Here is a 24,402-nt window from a genome sequence, read left to right as displayed (position 1 = left end):
ATTCATGATTTTATAGACCTCTACCACATCCCCCCCTTAATCATCTCTTTTCTAAGATGAACAGTCCCAGGCTTTTTAAACTCTCCTCATATGGAAGCTGCTCCATACCCTTAATCATTTTTGTTGCCCTTTTTTGTACCTATTTCATTTCTAATGGATGTTTTTAGAGATGGGGCAATCAGGCCTGCACACGATATTCAAGCTGTGGGTATTCAAGCTGTGGATATTCAAGCCCTGGATTTATATAGTGGCATTACTGTAATTACTATCTTATTATCTATCCCCTTCCTAATGGTTCCTAACATTTTTTGACTGCAGCTGCGCATTGAGTGGATATTTTCAGAAAACTATCCATAATGACTCCACTTTCTTGAGTAGTAACAGCTAATGTTGACCCCATCATTTTGTATGTTTTCCAATCTGCATTACTTTACATTTATCAACACTGAACTTCAGTTGCCATTTTGTTGCCCAGTCACCCAGTTTTGAAATATCCCTTTGTAACTCTTCACAGTCTGCTTTGGACTTAGCTATCTTAAGTAATTTTGTATCAACTGCAAACTTTGCCCTTCACTGTTTCCACTTTTTCCAAATCATTTATGAATATGTTGAATAGCACTGGTCCCAGTAACGATCCATGGGGGACACTGCTATTTACCTCTCTCCAGTCTGCAAACTGACCATTTATCCCTACCCTTTGTTTCCTTTCAGTTACTGATGCACGGGAGGACCCTCCCTCTTATCCCATGACTCCTTACTTTGCTTAAGAGCCTTTGGTGAGGGACCTTTGTCAAAGGCTTTCTGAAAGTCCAAGTACACTGTACCCACTAGATCACCCTTGTCCATGTTTGTTGACCCCCTCCAAGAATTCTAATAGATTGGTGGGCATAATTTCCCTTACAAAAGCCATGTTGACTCTTCCCCTACATATTGTGTTCATCTATGTGTCTGATAATTCTGTTCTTTACTATAGTTGCAACCAATTTGCCTGGTACTGAAGTTAGGATTGCCTATAATTGTGAAGATTGCCTCTGGAGCATTGTTTAAAAATTGGCATCGCGTTAGCTATCCTCCAGCCATCTGCACAGAAGATGTAAGTGATAGCTTACATATCACAATTAGTAATTTAACATTTTATTTCCTTCTGAGCTGTTGGGTGATTTATTACTGTTTAATTTATCAATTATTAATTTAAGGAGCATTTGGTCCTGGTGATTTATTACTGTTTAATTTATCAATCTGTTCCAAAATCACCCCTACTGGTGATCAATCTGGGACAGTTCCTCAGATTTGTCACCTCTGACAAATGCAGAGAATTCTTTGACTGACGCAAAGAATTCATTTAGATTCTCCGCAAAGTCTTTTTTTTCCTTGAGTGCTCCTTAAGCATCTCAATCATTCAGTGGCCCCACTGATTGTTTGGTAGTCTTCCTACTTCTGATGTACTTTAAAAAAATTGCTGTTAGTTTGTGTGTTTTGTTAGCTGCTCTTCATATCTTATTTTTTGGCTTGCCTAACTATGCTTTTACACGGGACTTGCCAGAATTTATGCTCCTTTCCATTTTCCTCAGTTTGACTTCCAATTTTTAAAGGGTTCCTTTTTGCCTCTAACCGTTTCTTTTACTTTCTTGTTCAGCCATGGTGGCATTTTTCTGGTCCTCTTACTTTTTTTTTTTTTAATTTGGGGTATACATTTAACTTGGGGTATATATGAAATTTAATTTCTACTGTATATATTAATCCTTCACTGTCCATGGAGGCTACCATCATCCCAGGAGACATGCATAAGGCATTCATGCAGTACATTTATTAAGCTTGTAATGAATGACATGACCATTAATGTGTCTACTTTTCAAAGGCACAAATGGCAGCTAGGTGCCTAATTCCCATTGACCAGTGAGAGTTAGGCACCTGAAAACCATTTAGGCCTTTAAAAGTCTCCCTCACTATCCCTAAGTATTCCCATCCCTATCCAATTACCCAATCCATCTGAATGGAGACTTTTAGGGAGAGCAAGGCAAGGACATGGAAAAAATTTTCCCCACCTGTTGATTACAACCAAATTCACACTTCCAACAATGATCTTTCCCAGCACATACCTTCTAGCCAAGAACTGAAGCGGGCAAAGCCCCAGTATGATTGCCCCTATGGTTGAAAAATACTTCAACTTAGGTTACAACCAAAAATGGACTAAACTCAAGTAACCTTAACAGGTCCCCTTGCAAAAAACTTTTTAGAGCACAAAAAACATGGAAGCCTATGGTCAACTGAATTCCCACATAGGGCACACTGTAATCGTAAACTTACCTACTACAAGAAAAATCAGATGATAAACCAGAGAGCCAAAACCACTTAGGCTTTTTGAAAATCCTACCAGTAATTTTTAGGTTATTTATCAGAAAGACTAATTCTTTGAAATTTTCCCAAACAGTTCTGCTTGTCACAGCCTTATTTTTGAAAGAATCATTTTCTTAAAAAAATCACATGCTTCACATAAGTGCCTGTAGGCCCTAATAAAGATCAAAGTCCCATTGTTTTAGCACGGTACAAACACAAAAGAGCTTAAAATTTAATGCGCATTGGAAGGTCACAATGGAACACTGGTTGCAATCTTAATGTTGATATTGCAATAGTTAGGAGCTCATTGTTTCTTTAATATGAGGAAGCAGAGGTTCGTTTTAATTAAGGTCTCGCCCATGAGAAAGGAAGAACTGTTTTCAAACTCATCCCTTTATTAATCAGGTAACGATTCGTGCATTCGCTAACTGAAGAACCCATACCGGTACCTTTTCAATTTCAGAGAATTTTGGTGTTCCTCCAACTTTCTAATAATACAACTCACAAGCACACACTGAGCCCTTACGAACAGCCGGTATTCTTTGTCCTTGAGATTAGAGTTCAGCTTCACAGGTACAGAAAAATTAAGTCTGAACTTGTTAAAATTAACAGTATGGAATTAACTTAATTGCAGTATCACCTGCACTTGAGAAATAAACCCATAAAGTATGTACGCACTTCCATGGTTTGATAAAGCAAAATCATCAGCCATGGTTTTCTGATTTGGATGTATCTGGAACTTCCTCCCACTTTTATCGCAAATCATTACTATAATTAAGCTTAGCATATTTTTTTTATTTCAGTGGATGACACTGATGTTTATTTTAAAGCCTTTTTATTGTCATCAATATAAATTTTCATAGTTGTGGGAAATTGGGGGGCGGGGGGGACAGGCAGTAATTATTTAAAGGTAAATGTTGAGATTCAAAAAGTAGAAACTGTATAACCATTAAACCACAAAGTATCCTTAAGTCAAATGCTAATAATGGTTGTCAAACAGCATTTTTCTTACTTTGCCCATCTGTAAAGTTTCAGTCATCATCAGTGGAAATATTTTTTCCTAGGTTTATAAGTCTACAGTGAAATTGACGTTTACCGACATTTACTGATAAAATTCTAATCTTTCCAAGCCTAACTATAATAAACTTCATCCCTCTGCAGCTAGGATAGAATTGTAAAAATATTGCATTTATCTGCACGTACATAAAAAACTAACAAAGCTTTTTTTTTGTTTCAAAATGTTACATATCTGTGTCAGACTCATTCAAAAAACACACCGAAGCCAAGAAATAGCCTATTTGAAAGTATAATTTATAGAACAAGTTTATAAAAGCTTTTTTCTATTCATACTTCATTTAAAAGAAACAAATTAAACTGGTCCTTTAAAAGTACTTAAAAGCATTACTATAGCTAGATAATACAATAAAGCAATAAAGCAGCCAGCTAATAGAGAGAGTTTATAAAAATTTCCATTTAGCTTGAGCAGACTTCAAGATTGTTTCCCCAACTAGAATAATCCATGGTTTTCAATCTCCTTGTTCCCCCAACCATTACTACCAGGCAGTGGAAATATCTCAGTCAACTAAGAGCCTTCCATGGCAGAAGTAGATCAACACTGTAGGTAGACACTTTTATGGGATGTCCGCTGCAGAGGGCACTACAGCAGAGGACCCACACTGATCCTTCATTTGGAAGATAGAAACACTATGCTGTTAAATTCAAAAATGCAAGCAGCACAAAGAAATGGAAGGAAATAACATTTCTTTTGATTAAATAAGCTCATTTTTCTGAGTTGGCCAATTTTTCAGTTGCCCCAGTAAAATGGAATATTTTCCCAGTAGCTAAGAGTTACACAGGTTCGAGTGTTCCTTTTAAATACCTATATATAGTGCTCATTTCACAGCTTACCTGGTTCTTGAGTGACATCCACTTTTCCTACCGTGGTATCTAGATGTTCACTTTCTTTTGCAAAATTCTCCCATGCTGCTTCAATCTGTTGGCAGGCTGGACACCAAGGGGCGTAGCTAAGAACAGAGAAGAATGTATTAGTTTAATATACACACACAAATTGTTTTTTAAATCAAGATTTCAAGAAAATGCACATCTGATACAATGGAAATATAAAAGTACTAGCCACAGATAAGTAGACACTTTTTCTAATTTTCTCTTTAAACTACTGGATTAGGAAAAAAAATCATGAAATCCCAACCAGTTTTCTATAAATCCATAGGGATTTTTTTAAGTTGTTTAAACAATTCACAAGTTCGAAAAGATCAGCTTTTCCAAATCCTTCACAATGCAGCACAAATAACTCCATTTACACACAAAATTGATTTTCATGGAAGCTGTAAAAAGTTACCGAAGCGAGGTGTATCTTCAAAAATTATGTCCTAAAGACAACATTCTACATCACCTTCATACATCTCAGGCCCTCCTCTAAATTACATTGACTCTAATTTGTTAAAAGAACAGGAGTACTTGTAGCACCTTAGAGACTAAAATTTATTAGAGTATAAGCTTTCGTGGGCTACAGCCCACTTCATCGGATGCATAGAATGGAATATAGTATATATATGGAATAGCATATATGTAGATATATATATACACATATAGAGAAGGTGGAAGTTGACATGCAAACTGTAAGAGGCTAATTAGTTAAGATGAGCTATTATCAGTGGGAGAAAAGAAAAAAAAACTTGAGTGGTAATAATCAAGATGGCCCATTTAGACAGTTGACAAGAAGGTGTGAGGATACTTAACTTAGGTCATGTCTACACTGCGAAAGTACTCCGATTTTACAGAAGTCAATTTTTGGGAACAGATTTTATAAAGTTGAGTGCATGCGTCCACACTAAGCACATTAATTCGGCGGTGTGCGTCCACAGTACCCTGGCAAGTGTCGACATTCCGAGCGGTGCACTGTGGGTAGTTATCCCACAGTTCCCGCAGTCCCCGCTGCCCACTGGAATTCTGGACTGAGCTCCCAATGCCTGATGGGGTCAAACATTTGTTGCGGGTGGTTATGGGTAAATGTTGTCAGTCAACCCTCCCTCCCTCCGTGAAAGCAACAGCAGACAACTATTTCGTGTCCTTTTCCCTGGATTGCCCAAGCAGACGCCACAGCGCAGCAAGCATGGAGCCCGTTCAGCTCACCGCAGCAGTTATGGCCATTGTAAACACCTCGTGCATTATCGTGCAGTTTATGCAGAACTAGCACCTGAAAAACCAGGCGACGGCAGTGTGGTGATGAGGACATGAACACAGATTTCTCTAAAACCTCGATCCCCAGCAATTTGGAGATCATGGTGTTACTGGGGCAGGCTCATGCCGTGGAACGCCGATTCTGGGCCCGGGAAACAAGCACAGACTGGTGGGACTGCATAGTGTTGCAGGTTTGAGATGATTCCCCGTGGCTCCGAAACTTTTGCATGTGTAAGGGCACTTTCATGGAACTTTGTGACTTGCTTTCCCCTGCCCTGAAGCGCAGGAAGACCAAGATGAGAGCAGCCCTCACAGTTCACAAGCGAGTGGCAATAGCCCTGTGGAATCTTGCAACGCCAGACAGCTACAGGTAAGTCGGTAATCAATTTGGAGTAGGCAAATCTATTGTGGGGGTTGCTGTGATGCAAGTAGCCCACGCAATCATTGAGCTGCTGCTATCAAAGGTAGTGACTCTGGGAAACGTGCAGGTCATAGTGGATGGCTTTGCTGCAATGGGATTCCCTAACTGTGGTGGGGCGAAAGACGGAACACATCCCTATCTTGGGACCGGACCACCAGGGCAGCCAGTATATAAACCGCAAGGGGTACTTTTCAATGTTGCTGCAAGCACTGGTGGATCACAAGGGACGTTTCACCAACATCAACGTGGGATGGCTGGGAAAGGTTCATGACGCTCGCATCTTCAGGATCTCTGGTCTGTTTAAACGGCTGCAGGAAGGGATTTACTTCCCAGACCAGAAAATAACTGTTGGGGAAGTTGAAATGCCTAAAGTTATCCTTGGGGACCCAGCCTACCCCTTAATGCCCTGGCTCATGAAGCCGTACACAGGCACCCTGGACAGTAGTAAGGAGCTGTTCAACTATAGGCTGAGCAAGTGCAGAATGGTGGTAGAGTGTGCATTTGGACGTTTAAAGGGTCGCTGGCACAGTTTACTAACTCGCTCAGACCTCAGCAAAACCAATATTCCCATTGTTATTGCTGCTTGCAGTGTGCTCCACAATCTCTGAGAGAGTAAGGGGGAGATGTTTATGGCAGGGTGGGAGGTTGATGCAAATCGCTTGGCCACTGAATACGCACAGCCAGACACCAGGGCGGTTAGAAGAGCACAGCAGGAAGCGCTGCGCATCAGAGAAGCTTTGAAAACCAGTTTCAAGACTGGCCAGGGTACTGTGTTATCCTTCTGTTTTTTTCTCCTTGATGAAAACCCGCCCCCTTGGTTGACTCTAAATTCCCTGTAAGCCACGCGCCCGCCCCGCTTTTATCACAGCTTGCTTGCAAAGGAAATAAAGTCACTGTCATTTAAAAAACATGTATTCTTTATTAATTGATTATAAAAATAGGGAGACAACTCACAAGGTAGCCTGGGTGGGGTGTGGGAGGAGGGAAGGAAAAGGCCACTTTAAAACTTCTTGAATGGCAGCCTTCTGTTGCTTGGGCTGCCCACTGGGGTGGAGTGGTTGGGTGCCTGGAGCGCCCGCCCCGCGTTCTTGGGCATCTGGGTGAGGAGGCAATGGAACTTGGGGAGGAGGGAGGGTGGGCGGTTAAACAGGGGCTGCAGCGGCAGTCTGTGATCCTGCTGCCATTCATGAACCTCCACCAGATGCCAGAACATGTCCATTTGATCCCGCAGTACCCCAGTGTTGACTCATGCCTTCTCTGATCTTCCTGCCGCCACCCCTCCTCACGTTCATCAGCCGCTTTCCTGTACTCTGCTATTGTGTCCCTCCACACATTCTGCTGAGCTCTGTCAGTGCCGGACGACTGCATGAGCTCAGAGAACATGTCACCGCGCGTGCGTTTTTTTCACCGCCTTATCTGAGATAACCTTTGGGACGGAGGAGGGAGGCTTGAAACATTTGCAGCTGCTGGAGGAAAAAAAGGGAGTGAAGTATTTTAAAAGATACATTTTACAGAACAATGGCTATACTCTTTCACGGTGAACAACACTATTCACATTACAGAGCCCATGTGATTTTGGTACGAGGTCGCATTTTGTATCTTATATTGAGTGCCTGTGGCTTTGGTGTTTAGAGATCACACACGCAGGGCCGGGCAACAGAATTCGGCTTGCAGGTGGCCATGGTAAGCCATAGACTTTTGGCTTCTGCAGCCTTTATAACAGCAGCCCCCTCCTCTCCCATACCAAGCAAAGCACACTGAGTTGGCCATTTAGTGCTGCGGTTTTCCTGTTAACGTGCAGCAGAAGAAACCAAACTAGCCCTCCCACTCCAATTCTCTGGGACGATCGCTTTACCCCTCCTCCCACTGCGTGGCTGGTATCAGGGAAGATCCCTGCTAGCCAAATGCGAACAGCTCAGCGCAATGCCCCCCACCACCGCTTGGCTAACTGCAGGGAGAATTTCTTTTCAGCCACAGGCAAACAGCCCAGTAGGGAGGGCCATCTCTGAATGTCCCCTTAATTAAATTCCCCTATTTCAACCAGGTTACCATGAACGATATCACTCTCCTGAGGATAACACAGAGAGAGAAAGAACGGATGTTGCTTGAATGCCAGCAAACACTGGGACCATACGCTGCCAGGCTTTGTCATGCAAATGATACCACATTACTTGCTACTAGCATGGTGTGGTAAAGTGTCCTACCATGGAGAACAGAATAAGGCTTCTCTCCCCAGAAACCTTCCGCAAAGGCTTTTAGAGTACCTCCAGGAGAGCTTCATGGAGATGTCCCTGGAGGATATCCGCTCCATCCCCAGACACGTTAACAGACTTTTCCAGTAGCTGTACGGGCCATGAATGCATCCCAAGTCCTCAAGGCTACTTAATCACTAAAAAACGCTTGCTTTTATAATACGTATTATATTTTAAAAGGTACACTCACCAGAGGTCCCTTCTCTGGCTTTGTTAGGTTGGGAGGGTATTTCAGTCAAGGCGATAAAAAGACCCTGGCTGTCAGGGAGAACGGTGTGCTGTGTGCTCTCCTCAAGCTCGTCCTCCTCATCGGGACGCATTGGGCTTTGTTGCAAGGATAGGTTCCTGGGTTAGTGTTTTTGTTGTGTGGTTGCTGGAGAGTATTTGCTTCAGGTTGGGGGGCTGCCTGGGACTGGTCTGTCCTCGCTTAGAAATTTGTCTTATAGCTGCTTCAATGCCACTAATATCACAACTTGAGAGAATTTGATGGTATTTTAGAAATTGAAAGGGAAATTGTGATTGGAAATAAATTGTATTGCTTGTGATAATTAGAAATGGAAGCCTTAGCTTGAAAGCTAACCTAGTGGAATTATGAAGTAATGACATATGTATTAGACCATTTAAAAATACAAGAATATCACATATCCCGAGAGGGAACAAACATTTACAGATAATATTGTAGAAATGCATTTCCCAACAGAAAAGCAACAGATTTTTGTACTGAACTTTCTAAGTCACATTCCCCAAGAGAAAGCGCTTCTGACAAATAAAGCAGACAATATTGACAGGAAAAAAGCCATAAAATAACTCTGTGCTCTATGAAGAAAAGAATAAATCACTTAAGGTACATTCAGAAATCAGAGAGTAGTCAGAAAATACAAAAGACAAGAAGAAAAACTATTTAATGAGAAAGCAGAAGGTGAGAGAGAAAGCCGCTGCAGACAGCTGATGTGAGAAGAAAGAAAGAAAGAAAGAAAGAAAGAAAGAAAGAAAGAAAGAAAGAAAGAAAGAAAGAAAGAAAGAAAGAAAGAAAGAAAGAAAGAAAGAAAGAAAGAAAGAAAGAAAGAAAGAAAGAAAGAAAGAAAGAAAGAAAGAAAGAAAGAAAGAAAGAAGTCCACAGGCCTACATCCAAGTGAGCAAAACTGGGATTTAAGAATACTCCTAAAGCATTCCATTTTCAGAATAGCAAGAGAATTAAGTTTGTGCTATCCTTTTAGAATTCAAAGCTCCGTGTTTGCGGAGAGTTGAAAATGTAAAGTTTAAGAATTATGGGAAAGAAAAAAAATAAATGAGAAATGTTAAACTAAAGCAAAAGTATTTTATATTGATGTGAGAATAAAATGTAAGCAAAACCATCTCTTATACTACAACCAGATTTATAGGAAAGGCCAAATGGGACTGTGTCACTGTAGGCTACATTAAATTGAAAACAATATTAAACAATATTAAAAAGCGGGGCACAACTTTTAAAGTTATGTATGGAATAAAGGAGAGCTCTTTTATTGAGAGGTGGGTTTTGGGCAAGAACATGAAGTCTCCACTCCAACCACAAAGAAGAAAATATAAAATAAAACAGGCAACATAGAAATATTTAGATGAAAAAAATGGGAGAGGAAGATGAACTTAACACTGATTTCTGGAGTAGACTTATACAAGACTGTGTATATTACATAACAATATACCCTGCCCAAGATCTGCAAGTGGGATTGAGAACAATGGAAATTTCATTTACAACCAGATGACCCTTGTTCGCACATCAAGCTACATCTATTATACACATACCACTCAATACAATGCATAAACCCTGTAATATAAGCAATCCCACAGCCTTCTCTCTCATAGATGTCCAACATCCTATGTCACCTCATCTCTCATGTAGACCCTCACCCCATCAGGGATCTACATGGACAAACCCTCACTGTAGTAAATGGGGTTCCAGGAAGGCATAAATTCCCATTGACTCCTGTCATAAATATAAAGGGAAGGGTAAACCCCTTTAAAATCCCTTCTGGCCAGAGGAAAAATCCTCTCACCTGTAAAGGGTTAAGAAGCTAAAGGTAACCTCGCTGGCACCTGACCAAAATGACCAATGAGGAGACAAGGTACTTTCAAAAGCTGGGAGGAGGGAGAGAAACAAAGGGTCTCTGTCTGTCGGTACGCTGCTTTTCCCGGGGATAGAACAGGAATGGAGTCTTAGAATTTTTAGTAAGTAATCTAGCTAGGTATGTGTTAGATTATGATTTCTTTAAATGGCTGAGAAAAGAACTGTGCTGAATAGAATGACTATTTCTGTATGTGTGTCTTTTTTGTACCTTAAGGTTTTGCCTAGAGGGATTCTCTATGTTTTGAATCTAATTACCCTGTAAGGTATCTACCATCCTGATTTTACAAAGGTGATTCCTTTACTTCTATTTACTTCTATTTCTATTAAAAGTCTTCTTGTAAGAAAACTGAATGCTTTTTCATTGTTCTCAGATCCAAGGGTTTGGGTCTGTGGTCACCTATGCAAATTGGTGAGGATTTTTACCAAACCTTTCCCAGGAAGTGGGGTGCAAGGGTTGGGAGGATTTTGGGGGGTAAGACATGTCCAAACTACGTTTCCCAGTAAACCCAGTTAGAGTTTGGTGGTGGCAGTGGATATTCCAAGGACAAAGGATAAAATTAATCTGTACCTTGGGGAAGTTTTAACCTAAGCTGGTAAAAGTAAGCTTAGGAGGTTTTCATGCAGGTCTCCACATCTGTAGCCTAGAGTTCAGAGTGGGGGAGGAAACTTGACAACTCCAATGAGGGGCTACCTACATAACTTGCATGGGTTGATAGTAAACAAAGAAATAACATGCCATGACTAAAGTGGCAGCATGCTTTAACTGTTTCTTGTTTACAAACTTTATTATGTTGAGATGGTGCACAGTGTGCTCTTGTATAGTAGTAAGTAATATATGTAGAATTGTAAAAAGAGAAAGTGCCTTTTACAGGCTATAGGTGCCTTTAACACTAAAAACAAATTGCACAATATGACTGACCCAGCAGCCAAGCTTTCCTATGTATCAAAAATAATCAGAAGAGATTGAAAAAAACATCTTTCTTAGACACCATCCCTTAGCTACTCCTCCCTCCTACTCCCCAAACCTGAGAAAAGAGATTGGTTTTTCAGCATGCCCTGGAAGTCAATCATGGAATATTTCAGACGAGGACTTCACGCAATCGGCTGAGCCAGCAGTCCTCCCATCCTTTTAAAAGAAGGGGAATATAGCTGGAACCTTGCCATTCACCTCAGTTATGCTATTTTTTTTTATAGATATAAATGTGCTGATCTATCAAATGCTTTTAGGCGTAGCGTGGCTGTGTTCATGGTAAGTACTTACATTTATTTTATCCCCCATTGCAGATGAGGACAGAATTATTAAAGAGGAGATTATTACTACATTCCACAGTCTACTGTGCACCCGTCACAAGCGTTATGAATGTGACGCTACCAAACATGTTAAGAACAATGGCAAGGGATCCTGAGTGAGGACCAGGCTTCGGAGAAGCCTCTGTCCTCACTGCTGCTGCTAACATAGAGCTGCTAACACAAGTACACACGATGGCAGTCTTTCCCCTTCAGTGGGCTATAGGATTGCATATCCATATGTAGGCACTTCCACCAGGAGTTCCAAGAACAGTGAGAAAGAGCTTTAATAGCTGAAATTTTTTGGCGCTATTCAAAATTTTGAGACACTGCGACCCGCCTTTAACTTTCACTTCATATTTTTATGCACCTTAAGTTGACTGGTTTTGAGTCATCTCTTCACAAGCCACTCCCAGACACAGCCTTACAGACCTTAAACTACTGCAGTCCAGTAGTGATCAGATGTCACAAGAATGCAGTGAAATTAAAGAATGTACAGAAAAAACGACGTAAGTCCCAAAATAGTTAAGAATTAAACTGGATGGGAAGTGGAGGAAAGGAGTACTAAGATTGTGTGTGCAGAATGGAGGTGAACGATGGAATGGAGAAGGACAAAAAACTATTTTTATTTTCTCCTATTTCCCGCTGTTTACACCTCTTCCTCTTTAAAAATGACAATGGTTTTAAATAAAAATTACAGAAAAGGTGAGGCTCAGGGAAAGCAAAAACTGAGCTCTTGAAAGAATTTAGGTTTTAGTAAGTTACATAACAGTGGGATGGGTAATAGATTAATAAAGAAACTAAAGCCAGCCTATGCCCCTACAACCTAATAATTGTACATATTGATAGGAGTTTTATAAACCCAGCTGCACTACAAATGTGGTACCTGAGAAGATAATCACAAGATTTCCAATATTTACAAGATCAAAGAAGTTTTGTTGTTGTTGGTTTGCGGGGGGGGGGGGGGGGGGGGGGTGAAACCAAAATGTCACGATCTGGTCACAAAATTGGATTCCCAGATAATGAAGTTTTTCATGCCTCCCAGTTATAAAAGTAAAGCTACAAAAGCCATTTGAAGAAATATGACAGATAACTGGTTTCCTGTGAGTCTATTAAGTTACAGGTAACCTCAAAATAACAGATTATTTTTTCCATTGATGCTAAAATAGAAAATAGTCAAAATATTTTACAAATGCAGTAGACTACATTTTTCAGATCTGTGCAACAAATGAGAGAGCCAACCAGGAGAGGAAAAAAACTCCATGAAATGCTTCACACTAGAATTGTAGCTCAAAACTCCTTAAATAGAATCTGCTCCTTTAGAACAGGTCAGTGTCACACTGACATCCATAGCTTGTTAATAGGGCCAAAAACACACATCCTAACACCATCACAAACAGATATGGTTGAAGTATATTTATTTATATTTTTTAAAACTGCCTATGAAGTTCATTGATGCAAGAGTATAGAATTGTTTTAGTTACTGAACAAATACACATTTACCATCTTGTTATAAAGGCAATGTTTCAAAATCTTAAGTACAATACGCTGTTTGAAACAGAAAGGTGAAATCACTGAGGTCAAAGTTTCAAGTTTGGACGCCAAGTCACCTGAGACTATATGGTCAGCTCTTCCCTATGGCCTGGTCTACACTGGGGTGGGGAACGATCTAAGTAATGCAACTTCAGCTACGTGAATAACATAGCTGAAATCAATGTACTTAGATCTACTTACCGCGCCGGTGTCTTCACTGCAGTAGGTCGACTGCTTACGCTCCCCCGTCGACTCCGCCTATACTTCTCACTCCGGTGGAGTACCGGAGTTGATGGGAGAGCACTTAGCGGTCAGTTTATTGCGTCTTTGCTAGACATGATAAATCGACCCCTGCTGGATCGATCGCTCCGGAGGCAAGTGTAGACATGCTCCTATCATGCCTTTGAGAAGAGTGCCAGAGCCAGGACAGCAGCAGGGAGAGAAAGCCAACTGATAAAGGGACATATCAGACAACCCTGAGTGTTGATTTTATTGTATCATCAAATTATTGTATTTTGCTGTTGAGCACATGGGGAATAAGATGGATTTTCACACAACACAGGAATCGGCAATACTGGGCACCCCAGAATATAAAAGTAATTTCCTAGAGGCCAGCAAAACCACACCCAAAGCACACAAATCCTCCTGTGTTTTTGCCCTTACTAAAAATAAAATTATAAATTGTTTTTATTTATACTGCAGTAGCACCCAAAAGCCAAAGCAAGATTTGAGACCCAGTTGGGTTAAGCACTGTTCAGACACAGTAAGACCATCCACATGAATCTTAACAGCTTCAACCCTACTGTCTCTGCAGCCACTCTCAGTACAGCAGCTCCCAGCTGATACTGAGGTTATTTGTAGGGGTGGAAAAGGCCACTAGTGAAAACGAATCCTTAGACTGCTCTTCTCTGCCTCACATCCAAGCACATACCCAAAGAGAAACACACTGTAGATGGGACCAAATATGGCAACAAAACTAGCTTCAAACCAGTGAGTTAAACTTTATTAAAGCCATACTATTCGTTGTGCTAAATTTTACAGGTGGACAAATGGCCCAGGAAGCAGGGGAGGCAGAAGAATCTAATCTGAACAGTGATCCTATCAACAGTGGCAGTTGGGATTAGGACAGATATTTAACACACGTACGTTTTACTGTAGAGTTCATCTTCCATTGCACCTATTGAGGCTCTGGGGATGGGCAGGCTCAAGCCAACCTACATCTAAAGCACCACCATTCACCCCCCTCTCCCCTCCCACAGCCTAAGGGGAGGAGCCACCAGACACAGGCAAAAAAATGGAAAAACAGGGGCACAGGTTCAAAAGCAGGGATCCAGATAGGGACACTGAGCAGAGAACCCCGGACAGCGCCCACTGCTCCTTGAAGGCATCCAGGGAGCCAGTGAACGTGGCCCAGAGGAACTCTGCCTGGAGGTATGACTTGAGGGAAGATCAGAAATAGACCCTGCACCTGCAGAGCCCTCAGCCCCCATCCAATTTCCTCCTCCTGGTATGATGGATGACCACCATAGCCAGCACTAGGTGGTTGACGAGGAGGTCTCGCAACTTTGCGGGGCCACAGATAGGGTGTGCATAAATCAGGAGGTGTGGGAAAAGTGCAGCCAAAACTTAAGGAGGTGGTTTTGGAGGAGCTGGAAGAGGAGCTGCAACCTGGCACACCTGATGTAAATGTACGCCAGTGTCTCCCTCTGACCACAGAACGGACAAGTGTGTGAACGACACCAAGTACACGCCCATGGTTACGGCTCCATGAAGGAGCCGCCAACTAACATCCCCGGTGGGCCATAGGACTAGGGTGGAATACAGACTGGCCCACTGGGGTTCCTCATCCCACTTGGGTGGTGAAAGATCCCGCCATTTGGTGTCCGGGAGGGACATGAGGGTGAGGAGCATAAGCACGTACAGCTGTTTCTTGGGCATGATTCGGTGACAGCCTGGCTGCAAGTCTCGCAGCCAGCTTCGGTGGTGCGTGAGGCAGGAGGCGCTGAGGGGGCTCACAGGGCAGAGGCCCGATGGTGAGGTCCCCTGAATCTTCCACTGCAGTGACTCCCTGCTATACTCACTCATCCAGCTCAGTGGCAAGCTGAGGAGGCAGAATGTCCTTCCCGTCTGTCCTATCAAAATTGATGTGCCTTTTTACAGCACCAGGGGAACAGCCTTTTTTTTTTTTTTTTTTTAGTTCAAATCCAAATCTGACAGGGCAGCCTAGGATCATATGCAAAAGATTTTCTCAGAGGAAGGGGAAGGAATACTCATCATCTGTGGCCTATTACAACCAGTAGAGTACCCTCATTTTGCCTATAATTCGTCAGTCTTTCAAGGCCCAGACTGACAGAGAGCCTCAAATATTTAGAAATGTATATTTAATATAATGATCTATTCTGGTTCTCCCCCTTTCAAGTGCTCTAGGCAAGAATATTTCACCTTGTTTTTAAAACTTAATGGTTTCAAAGGGAAAAAATCTCTATATTTACTTTCTCAGAGACTGCACTTAACAGTGGGCTGTCTGAAGCTTTATCCACTGAACAGCTGTGGATTGAAACCTGCAAGACTCACGCGCTTCAAAGCCCAGAAGCGACTGTGTGAGTATATTTCTCCTACATTGGGTCCTGGCAACAGTGTGCATCACGTAAGGAAGTTGCTGCCTTTATGAGATGTAATTAAATATAACGTGATGTAACACAAACCAAAAAAGATTCAGGAGTACAAAGAAGGCAAGCAGAAGTCCAGCAACAGAGTGGGGGCTATCCAGTTTATTGCACTGAATGTGGCTTGTATGATTACCTGCCTTGTGGGCAGCTGGTCTATGTGTGCATTCGGTGCAAGGAGCTCATGGCCCTCAGACACCAAGTACAGATTCTTTACACTAGAGTGGCTGATCTGGATGAGCTAAGGGAGACAGAGAGCAGGTCTACACTGGAAGAGTTTACATCCAATGTAGATGTGCCGCTGTAGTGCGCATTGTGAAGACGCTCTATGCCGCTCTCGTGTCGGCATAATTACTCCACCACCGTGAGAGGCAGAAGCTATGCTGGCAGGAGAGTGTCTCTCACCGACACAGCACCGCTGTGGACAGCACTTAGGTCACTGTAATTTGCACTGCTCGGGGGGGGGGGGGGGGGGGTATGTCTTTTTCACACCCTGAGATCAACTTAAGTGGTAGCATAGACCTGCCCAGAGATACATAAAAGAGACTTTCTGAGACAAGGAACACATGAAACCCCAAATCCATACTAGAGGAAGGTGAAGATAGAAAGCCAGGCCCTGTTGATCAGGAAGATAAATAAAGGCTTTTATGCTGTTATGAGAGCGAAATCATGGCCCATCAGATATCAATGGAAAAATTTTCATTGACTTCAATGGAGTCAGGATTTCACCTCAGAGATCTTATTATGCACAGGAACCTACCACTGTTTTCCACCAGCCCCAAATACTTTCCTGTCCAGCATCTCCCCCTTCATATCCTAGCTTCCTTCCATCATTTTCTGCACCCTCTCCATTCCCCTAATACATTTTCCTCTGATTAGCCTCACGCTACAGTTCCTCTTTACATGAGCCTATAGTCTATTCTTTCAGTGAACTCCACTCAGGGTACGTGTGTAAGACTTATTGTTTATTAACATGTCTGTTACAAAGTGTGGCATCATTTACAGTGAGGAAACCACATCTTAAACCTTTGAATATATTCCAAAACAGAAAGAGATAAAAAGAATTGATAATCATGCTCTTAAAAACATTTCCTCCACTTTATAGCCAAATATGGTAAAATAATCCAGCATTTAACTTAAGCAGGAAATTGGTGACTAACGTCGCTAATATACCCACAGCAGCTACTATTGGCACGGTTTTCTTCATTTGTTTCCTTCCTTGTCTTTGCATTGCAAAAGCATTGCAAAGAGTACCACTTGGGTTAGGTTTCTTGACATGCACAACAGCACTAGCCTGGCATTCAAGGAGTTTCAGACTGATGAAACAGGGTTTTTTTAACCTCCTTAATCCATGCATTGTGAAGGGAGATGTATATTGCAAATACATAGTACACAAACCAAACATCGGGAATGCAGGTAGTGTTATCACTGCTCTTCAGGAGTTATCTTACGACCATTCAAATCTTGTTTTTACAACAGCTTCCTCAACACTCTGTGTTGGTTAATCCAGGACAGGCTGCATGCTCCAAGGAAATAAAAGATAAGTAGACTCACCAAGATTCTGCAGGAACAGAGACCTGATTTCTATGAGGAGGTGAGAAGAGAGTCACCTTTCACAAAACTCAGTAAGTCTCGAGAGCATTTAATCTGACCAGTCAACAAAGATTCAGGAATTAACCTCTGTAATCCACTAACTCCATATCACAAAGGAGTAGACTTTAAAATTGATATATTGATGCTTTTTGTTATAAGCAGAAAAGAAATATGTGAGTTCCATCAATCTGTCCACTATAGCTGCAGAAGGCCCAGAGGGTATGCCTACACTGCAACTGAACAACCAGGGCTGGCCCATGCCAGCTGACTCCGACTTGCAGGGCCTGGGCTAAGGGGCTGTTTCACTGTGGTGTAGACATGGCTCAGGCTCAAGTCCAATCTCCGGGACCCTCCCACCTCATAGGGTCCGAGAGCCTGAGCTCCAGCCCAAGACTCTACAACGCAATTGGACAGCCCCTTAGTCCAAGCTCGGGCCAGACATGGGTTTTTAATTGCAGTGTAGACATACCCTAATTATGCTCAAACCCTCAACAGTAAACACTAGCTCTAAATTCTATTGCTGTATAGACCATTAGCACAATGGCTTACACAGTAGACTTGCCTACACTTTACATGGAGGACAAATAAGTGGTACTCGATATCTACAAACAGCATCCCCAAAGTAATAGGTATTCTTTTGCCCACAGGAGGTGAAGCACTTGTCTGGGCAGCACTTATGCCAGGCCAAAGCCCTTCCTCCTCTTCTGTTAGTTCTTTGACCATTACTCAGTAGCGTACACCATTAGTTCAACTGGGGCCTAGTCCAAAACAAATGCCCTACTGGGGCAGAGTTCGTGGCCAACGAACAGGTAAACCAGGCACTATCAGGCCATTCAATGCACCACTAGACCTGGAATAGTGTTCAAGGCCTGGGCAGTTGTCAACAGTCACACTTGCACATAAATGTGTGAACTCAGGGACAACCTTCTGGCTCCCAAGTCATTCCTCCCACAAGTACAGGAGACAGCGGTTTAAGTTGCCACAGACAACGTCAGCAATGTATTCATATAACACAAAAACAACAACATAAAACCAAAAACAAAATATTTTCTCAGATATTGTGGAATGTATGATTTCTACTCTGTAAGCTGAGAAAAAATAGAAGTCAATTAAAAAGCCTTTCCTATTTTGTTCATACTAGCCTCTTGCTATCCCCATTTCTTGCAAATGTTGGATCTCACACACTTCAGCACACTCCTTTTCACCTTGATGCAAACAGAAGCCCCAAAAAAGCTATGATTTCTTTCAAAGATAGTTATCCTACATTTCATTGATAAAACGTTCTGCAGTATTTCCAGATCCTGCAACTTTGCCAGCTGTGAACAGTTACAAAAAGCCATCCAAGAACTAATTTTTTTTATTGGCGTGTTTTGCAGTGATACACTGTACTGTTCTGGAAAAAGAACTTGACTCTTCACAGCTGGTATTGTGTAGAAAAAGTTAAAACTGAAATGCTGACATTCAAGATTTTTCTGTTTTCTATTTGCGGCTTCTAAATGGTGTCAGTACTATGCCAATTAGTTTACACTATTCCCTAAGTATTTGCCATTGTATCATTTTGAACAAATGACAGCATTTTTCAGATATGCAGGTTGACATGGTCTAGACAGCAGCCCTTACTATACAACAGACAACTTACAGCCTTTAAAGAGGGATCTCCAGTGTAGTCATGGTTGCCACAGAAGTGCTAAGAGAACTCATCATGTGTTAGTGTAGAAAGAAAACTCTGGACACACCAAAGGAGTTGGAGAAAATGCCAGGCCTCCCAAGCAGCTAGGATTTTTATGTCAAATACTGCAACAATTTCAGAGGAGTATATCGGACTAAATTCTGGATCAAGAGACTGGTAACTGGGTGGGAATCTCACCTCCAGGTCACCAGTTCAAATCCAGACAAAGTAAGCAATGACAAACAGTTGTCATCATTTAATGGCTGTTCTGTGAATACCAGTGGATCTCAGACTAGTTTCTAGTAGAAAGACATCAAGACTCCTGATCACAAATCCAGCACCAGTGGATTCACTCTCACTTAGAGAGGTGACCTCTTGAGGTCAAGCCAGAGGCACTTTAGGATATTCAAGGAAAGAGAGCACGGGGAAGCTTAAACAGATATTTCCTATTACATACAGTGTCTATGTATAAACATAGTACAACTACCATAAGGGAAAAGAATTTAGGCAAGTCAAGTCCTATCCCCCATACTCAGCTAGTGGTAAAACCTGGGCTGATAGGTTTCCCATGCTACCATCTCCACGAGTCACTAGTTCATTTATCTTCATCACTTCTAAGCAGAGTTAACACTACAGTTGTAGTGTGGAAAATATGGTTTTCAGATTCATGAAGTTAGTGGAAGGGCAAAAAAACACATTGCAGACATCAGTCCAGCGGAGGAGTTTGTTGCTAGTTAAAAAAAATCAGGAGCTTTCATTTTTAAATTTAAAATACCATAGGAAGTATCTTAATTAAAAAGTCCCAGTGTCCCATAATTCAGGTGATTTAGTTAAATTAAGCACCAGTTTTGAGAAGAAGAGAGCATCTGACTGAAACAAGCTCTGAGATCTAACCAGCACTGAATTCTGACAAAATTAGCTCTTAAGGAATGAAAACCAACCTAATAATGTCCTTGCTCCACCACTTTTGGTTTTAGACATTCACCACCATCTTTGCATGCTGCATTTCTCCCTGCCCCCCTTTTTTGGCAGGCTGTGTGTGGAGTGGGCAGCTGGTTGCTTAAAATATTTTCCATCTTACTTTTTATGGCCAAGAGAAAGTGAGGAGCCACCACCATTAACCACCCACTTGATTTTAGTATAAATTTATTATTCATACACAGGCTAGTGAATCTTCTTTCTTCATATAAAAACCTTAATTTATAAACCTTCACAGAAAGTCTAAAATTTGTGTTAAACCATTCAAGGTCTAAGTGAATGAAAAGCTTTGTTACATTATGCAAAACCTCTTCTATTTAAATCCTACATTTTAAGTCTAAACTAACAGATTGTCTCCAACTAATGAAATACTAAATGACTTATCGTTACTGAAAAAGGTACTAGGAAATCATTAATATATCAGTTGATTATCAGTGGCTCATAATATTTTTCATACAGCAGTAACAAGGCAAAACACTAACTACCAGATGACCTCAACTCTATTTTATTATTTTTCTTCTATTTATATCAGAAACTTTCCTTTCATTTTCATATCACAGTTTTGCACTTAAGATAGACAATGAAAAATCAAGCCCGATCCTAAAAAACCTTATTCACAATAATGAGTCAGGGAATGTCTTTAAAGCAGGGCCTTCAAGATGGTCAGGCATAATATCTATTTTGACTACTTGCTGATATCACTAAGACTCCAATAGGCTTCTGAAATCTAAAATTCCTAGGTGGACTAGACAGTCCCTCCCTCTAATCACCTCCCAATGCAGAGTGACTCAATCCCAGTAGAAGAACAATAACAAGGCAGAAACAAACCTAGGGAAATAGTCTAAAAACAAACATGAATGCAGCTATCATAGACTCAATGCTAGTTTACATCCTAAATTTACCCAAGGATTTACTGAAGTTTAACACCCACCACCATCAACTTTGAGTCATGTTATTTAAACATGCACAGACTTTCTAGGAATAACGCGTACAGAATTAGATCATCCAAACTAACTCACGGCTTCAGTCTAGGACTAAGCTCTTTATTCTCTGTTATGAAGAGCATTTTTTAGAAAACAAAATTTTGGAAACAAGTACACTTGATTGTTCCTCATAACATCGTTGCAAAGGACACCACTAGTAGTTCTTAGCTTGTTTTTAACTGCTCGGATATTCAAGCTGTGAGAGCACTTTTACAGAAAGGCAGCAAACATGCCAAGATACAAATTGCACTTTACAGCACCCCTGCACGCAAAACCAGGGAAATATCATAATCCCTTCTAACGCTTGTTTTTAAAATGTTTTGCGGAAATGCAAAATTGTTGTTTCTAAACAAATACAGCTGGGCTAGCCTATAAATTAAAAATATCTATATTTCAGAGATTTGAATGGTCTGATATCCTGGGTGAAATCCTAGCATCATTACAGTTAATGGGAATTTTCCATTGACCTAAGTGAACTTCGCTCTATTTGTTAGTCTCTAAGGTGCCACAAGTACTCCTTTTCTTTTTGCAAATACTGACTAACATGGCTGTTACTCTGAAACCTGTCAACTTCCATAGAAGTCAATGGCAGAACTCCTACGGATGTCAATGGGAGACGGAACAGGCTCATGAGGCATTTTTGGTTTGCTTCATATCTTCCAAAGACAAGGAGAATTGGACATACCCTGCTGGGAAGTAAGAAGGGAGGGGGACGGACTTTGTAGTTTTGAACTCATGCATAGTGCCACTGTATCCCAATTTTGCATTCCTTATTCCAACAAAACTCAATCGAAGCTTTGAGTGCAAAGAAGATGCAGGACACATGCTTAACTTTGCAAACACAAATAGTCTCACTGAAGTCCATGGGACTACTAACATGCAGCAAACTAAGCATGTTCTTAAGTGTTTTTGGCCCTGATTATGCAAACATTATTTAGTGGATTTCCCACTCCCTGTTGAGGACAGAGGTAACAGCAGATATTTGTCACAGGAAAATTTTTGCATGTTTATAACCTAGGGTTGATGGGAAGCAGTAGAAAAGAGTATAGGCCTGGTAAGACTGTCCACGAAAAGCAGCGGTAGTCACTTAGTCATTTCTAAGTCAAGGTCAAGACTCCAAAGAAAATAATAAACAACAACAACAAGTGGTAAATAAAAAGATTTTAGGGTCTGTTCAAAAGCATCTAGCAATCCAGATTTGGCCCACCGGCTGCCTATGTAAAGGATTTGCCTGATGTAAAGGATTTGCTGGATCAGACCTGTATTTCAGAAGGTTGTTATCTAATCTGAAGAAACACACTGTATTTGGGCGTTAGTTACTACACAAATGAACAAAAATAATACTGTCCCAAGTAATGCAGTCACTCTCTCCTTCTAAGATGGTACACACAGGAAAAATATCACTCTAGGGATGGGAGAGCAAGTTATCTGGAGCACGGCATTATTTCTTCTCCTGGCCCCCTACACTGTCCCTCCTCTGGATAGGTGTTTGGGCTGGAAGGATGCACAGTGTTGTCACCCCACCAGCCCACAGGAGTTTGGGGGGCAGGGGAGGGTACAGTATAGGCATCCCAACACCGTGGGGTGACTGTCGCGGGGGAGAGGAGACTGTGCATGGGGAGGACAGGCTGCCCTGGGGCGGGGGGGACGGCACCCTTCGGAGGCGGCAAAGGCTGTGGAGAACAGGCAGTCCTGGGCAGGGGACAGACACTGGCACGGGGGGAGAGCGGGGCGATGGAGAACGGACTGTCCCGGGGGGACGGATTGTTCCCGGGGGGGGGGGGAGGGAGCGGGGCGATGGAGAACGGACTGTCCCGGGGGGACGGATTGTTCCCGGGGGGGGGGGGAGGGAGCGGGGCGATGGAGAACGGACTGTCCCGGGGGAGGGGGGGAAAGACGATGGAGAACAGACTGTCCGGGGGGGGGGCGGGGGGATGGATTGTCCCGGGGGCGGGCTATGGAGAACGGACTGTCCCGGGGGAGGGGGGGAAAGACGATGGAGAATAGACTGTCCGGGGGGGGCGGGCGGGATGGATTGTCCCGGGGGCGGGCTATGGAGAACGGACTGTCCCGGGGGAGGGGGGGAAAGACGATGGAGAATAGACTGTCCGGGGGGGGCGGGGGGATGGATTGTCCCGGGGGCGGGCTATGGAGAACGGACTGTCCCGGGGGAGGGGGGGAAAGACGATGGAGAATAGACTGTCCGGGGGGGGCGGGGGGATGGACTGCCCCGGGGGCGGGCTATGGAGAACGGACTGTCCCGGGGGAGGGGGGGAAAGACGATGGAGAACAGACTGTCCGGGGGGGGGGCGGGGGGATGGACTGCCCCGGGGGCGGGCTATGGAGAACGGACTGTCCCGGGGGAGGGGGGGGAAAGACGATGGAGAACAGACTGTCCGGGGGGGGGCGGGGGGATGGACTGCCCCGGGGGCGGGCTATGGAGAACGGACTGTCCCGCGGGAGGGGGGGAAAGACGATGGAGAACAGACTGTCCGGGGGGGGCGGGCGGGATGGATTGTCCCGGGGGCGGGCGATGGAGAACGGACCGTCCCGGGGGCGGGGCAGGGCGGGCAGGCGGCGGATTATCCCGGAGGCGAGGTGCCGGTGCCGGCGGCGGCGGCGGCGGCGGGGCCGTTACTCACAACTGCACCATCCACTGGCCCTGCAGCACCAGGCTCCAGTTGGCGGCGCTCAGGACCCGCACGCGGCTCCGCGGCTCGCCGGGGCTGCCCACCTCGGAGGGGCGGGACGCGGCGGCGGGGCCCAGCGCTAGCACCAGCCCGGCGGCCAGGAGCGCGCTCACCGCGGCGGCGCCGGGCCTGGGTTGCCGCGCGCCCGCCGCCATGTTCCCCGGCCCAGCCCAGTCCAGCCCAGCCGCTGGGGAGAGGCGCCGGAAGCGGTCCGGGGGCGGGGCCTCCCTCCGCGAGGGGGCGGGCCTCGCTGGCCGGGACGGCATGAGGGGCGGGGCCTGGGAGGACTGGGCGGGGCTGTCAGGGGGCGGGGCCTGGGAGGAGGGGGCGGGGCGTCACGTCGCTGGAGCGCAATGGAGGGGGCGGGGTCTATGGGGGCGGGGTCTATGGGGGGCGGGGCAGAGGTAGAACCAGAAGTGGGGTGTTGGGGGTGAGGCCTGCTGCAGCCCAGGTGTCTGGGGGCTTCCTCCCCCTCCCCCCCCCGTGGCAGGGCGGGGCTGTGAGCATGTGTTCAGCTGAGTGCACTTGCCCATGCCTCGGCCTCCATTGGCTGGTGCGTGTGCACGCCCTTCTGCGCCAGTGGTCTTGCACCTCCCCATGCTTCAGGTAGCATGTGCCTGTTCCTTTGGCCTTGTTTGTCCCCATTGTAAATTGACTGCCTGACTTAAAAACAAACAACATGTGCTGG

The 24,402-nt window shown here is 43.7% G+C and overlaps 1 protein-coding gene across 1 annotated transcript in view; it reads right to left on the bottom strand.

Annotated features, from left to right (window-relative positions):
• Window positions 1-23,869, bottom strand: part of TMX4 (thioredoxin related transmembrane protein 4) — a 57,692-nt gene extending 33,823 nt beyond the window's left edge. The window contains exons 1-2 of the mRNA XM_077814097.1: window positions 23,667-23,869; window positions 4,246-4,361 (exon numbers count right to left, since the gene is read on the bottom strand). Coding sequence (XP_077670223.1) covers window positions 4,246-4,361; window positions 23,667-23,869 — 319 coding nt within the window. The remainder of the gene's footprint in view (window positions 1-4,245; window positions 4,362-23,666) is intronic.
• Between the last annotated feature and the right edge of the window lie 533 nt (window positions 23,870-24,402).

Source organism: Eretmochelys imbricata, chromosome 3 (genome assembly GCF_965152235.1).
Source record: "Eretmochelys imbricata isolate rEreImb1 chromosome 3, rEreImb1.hap1, whole genome shotgun sequence".
In the NCBI taxonomy this organism is placed as follows: domain Eukaryota; kingdom Metazoa; phylum Chordata; order Testudines; family Cheloniidae; genus Eretmochelys; species Eretmochelys imbricata.
This window is presented reverse-complemented; position numbering and strand designations above follow the sequence as displayed.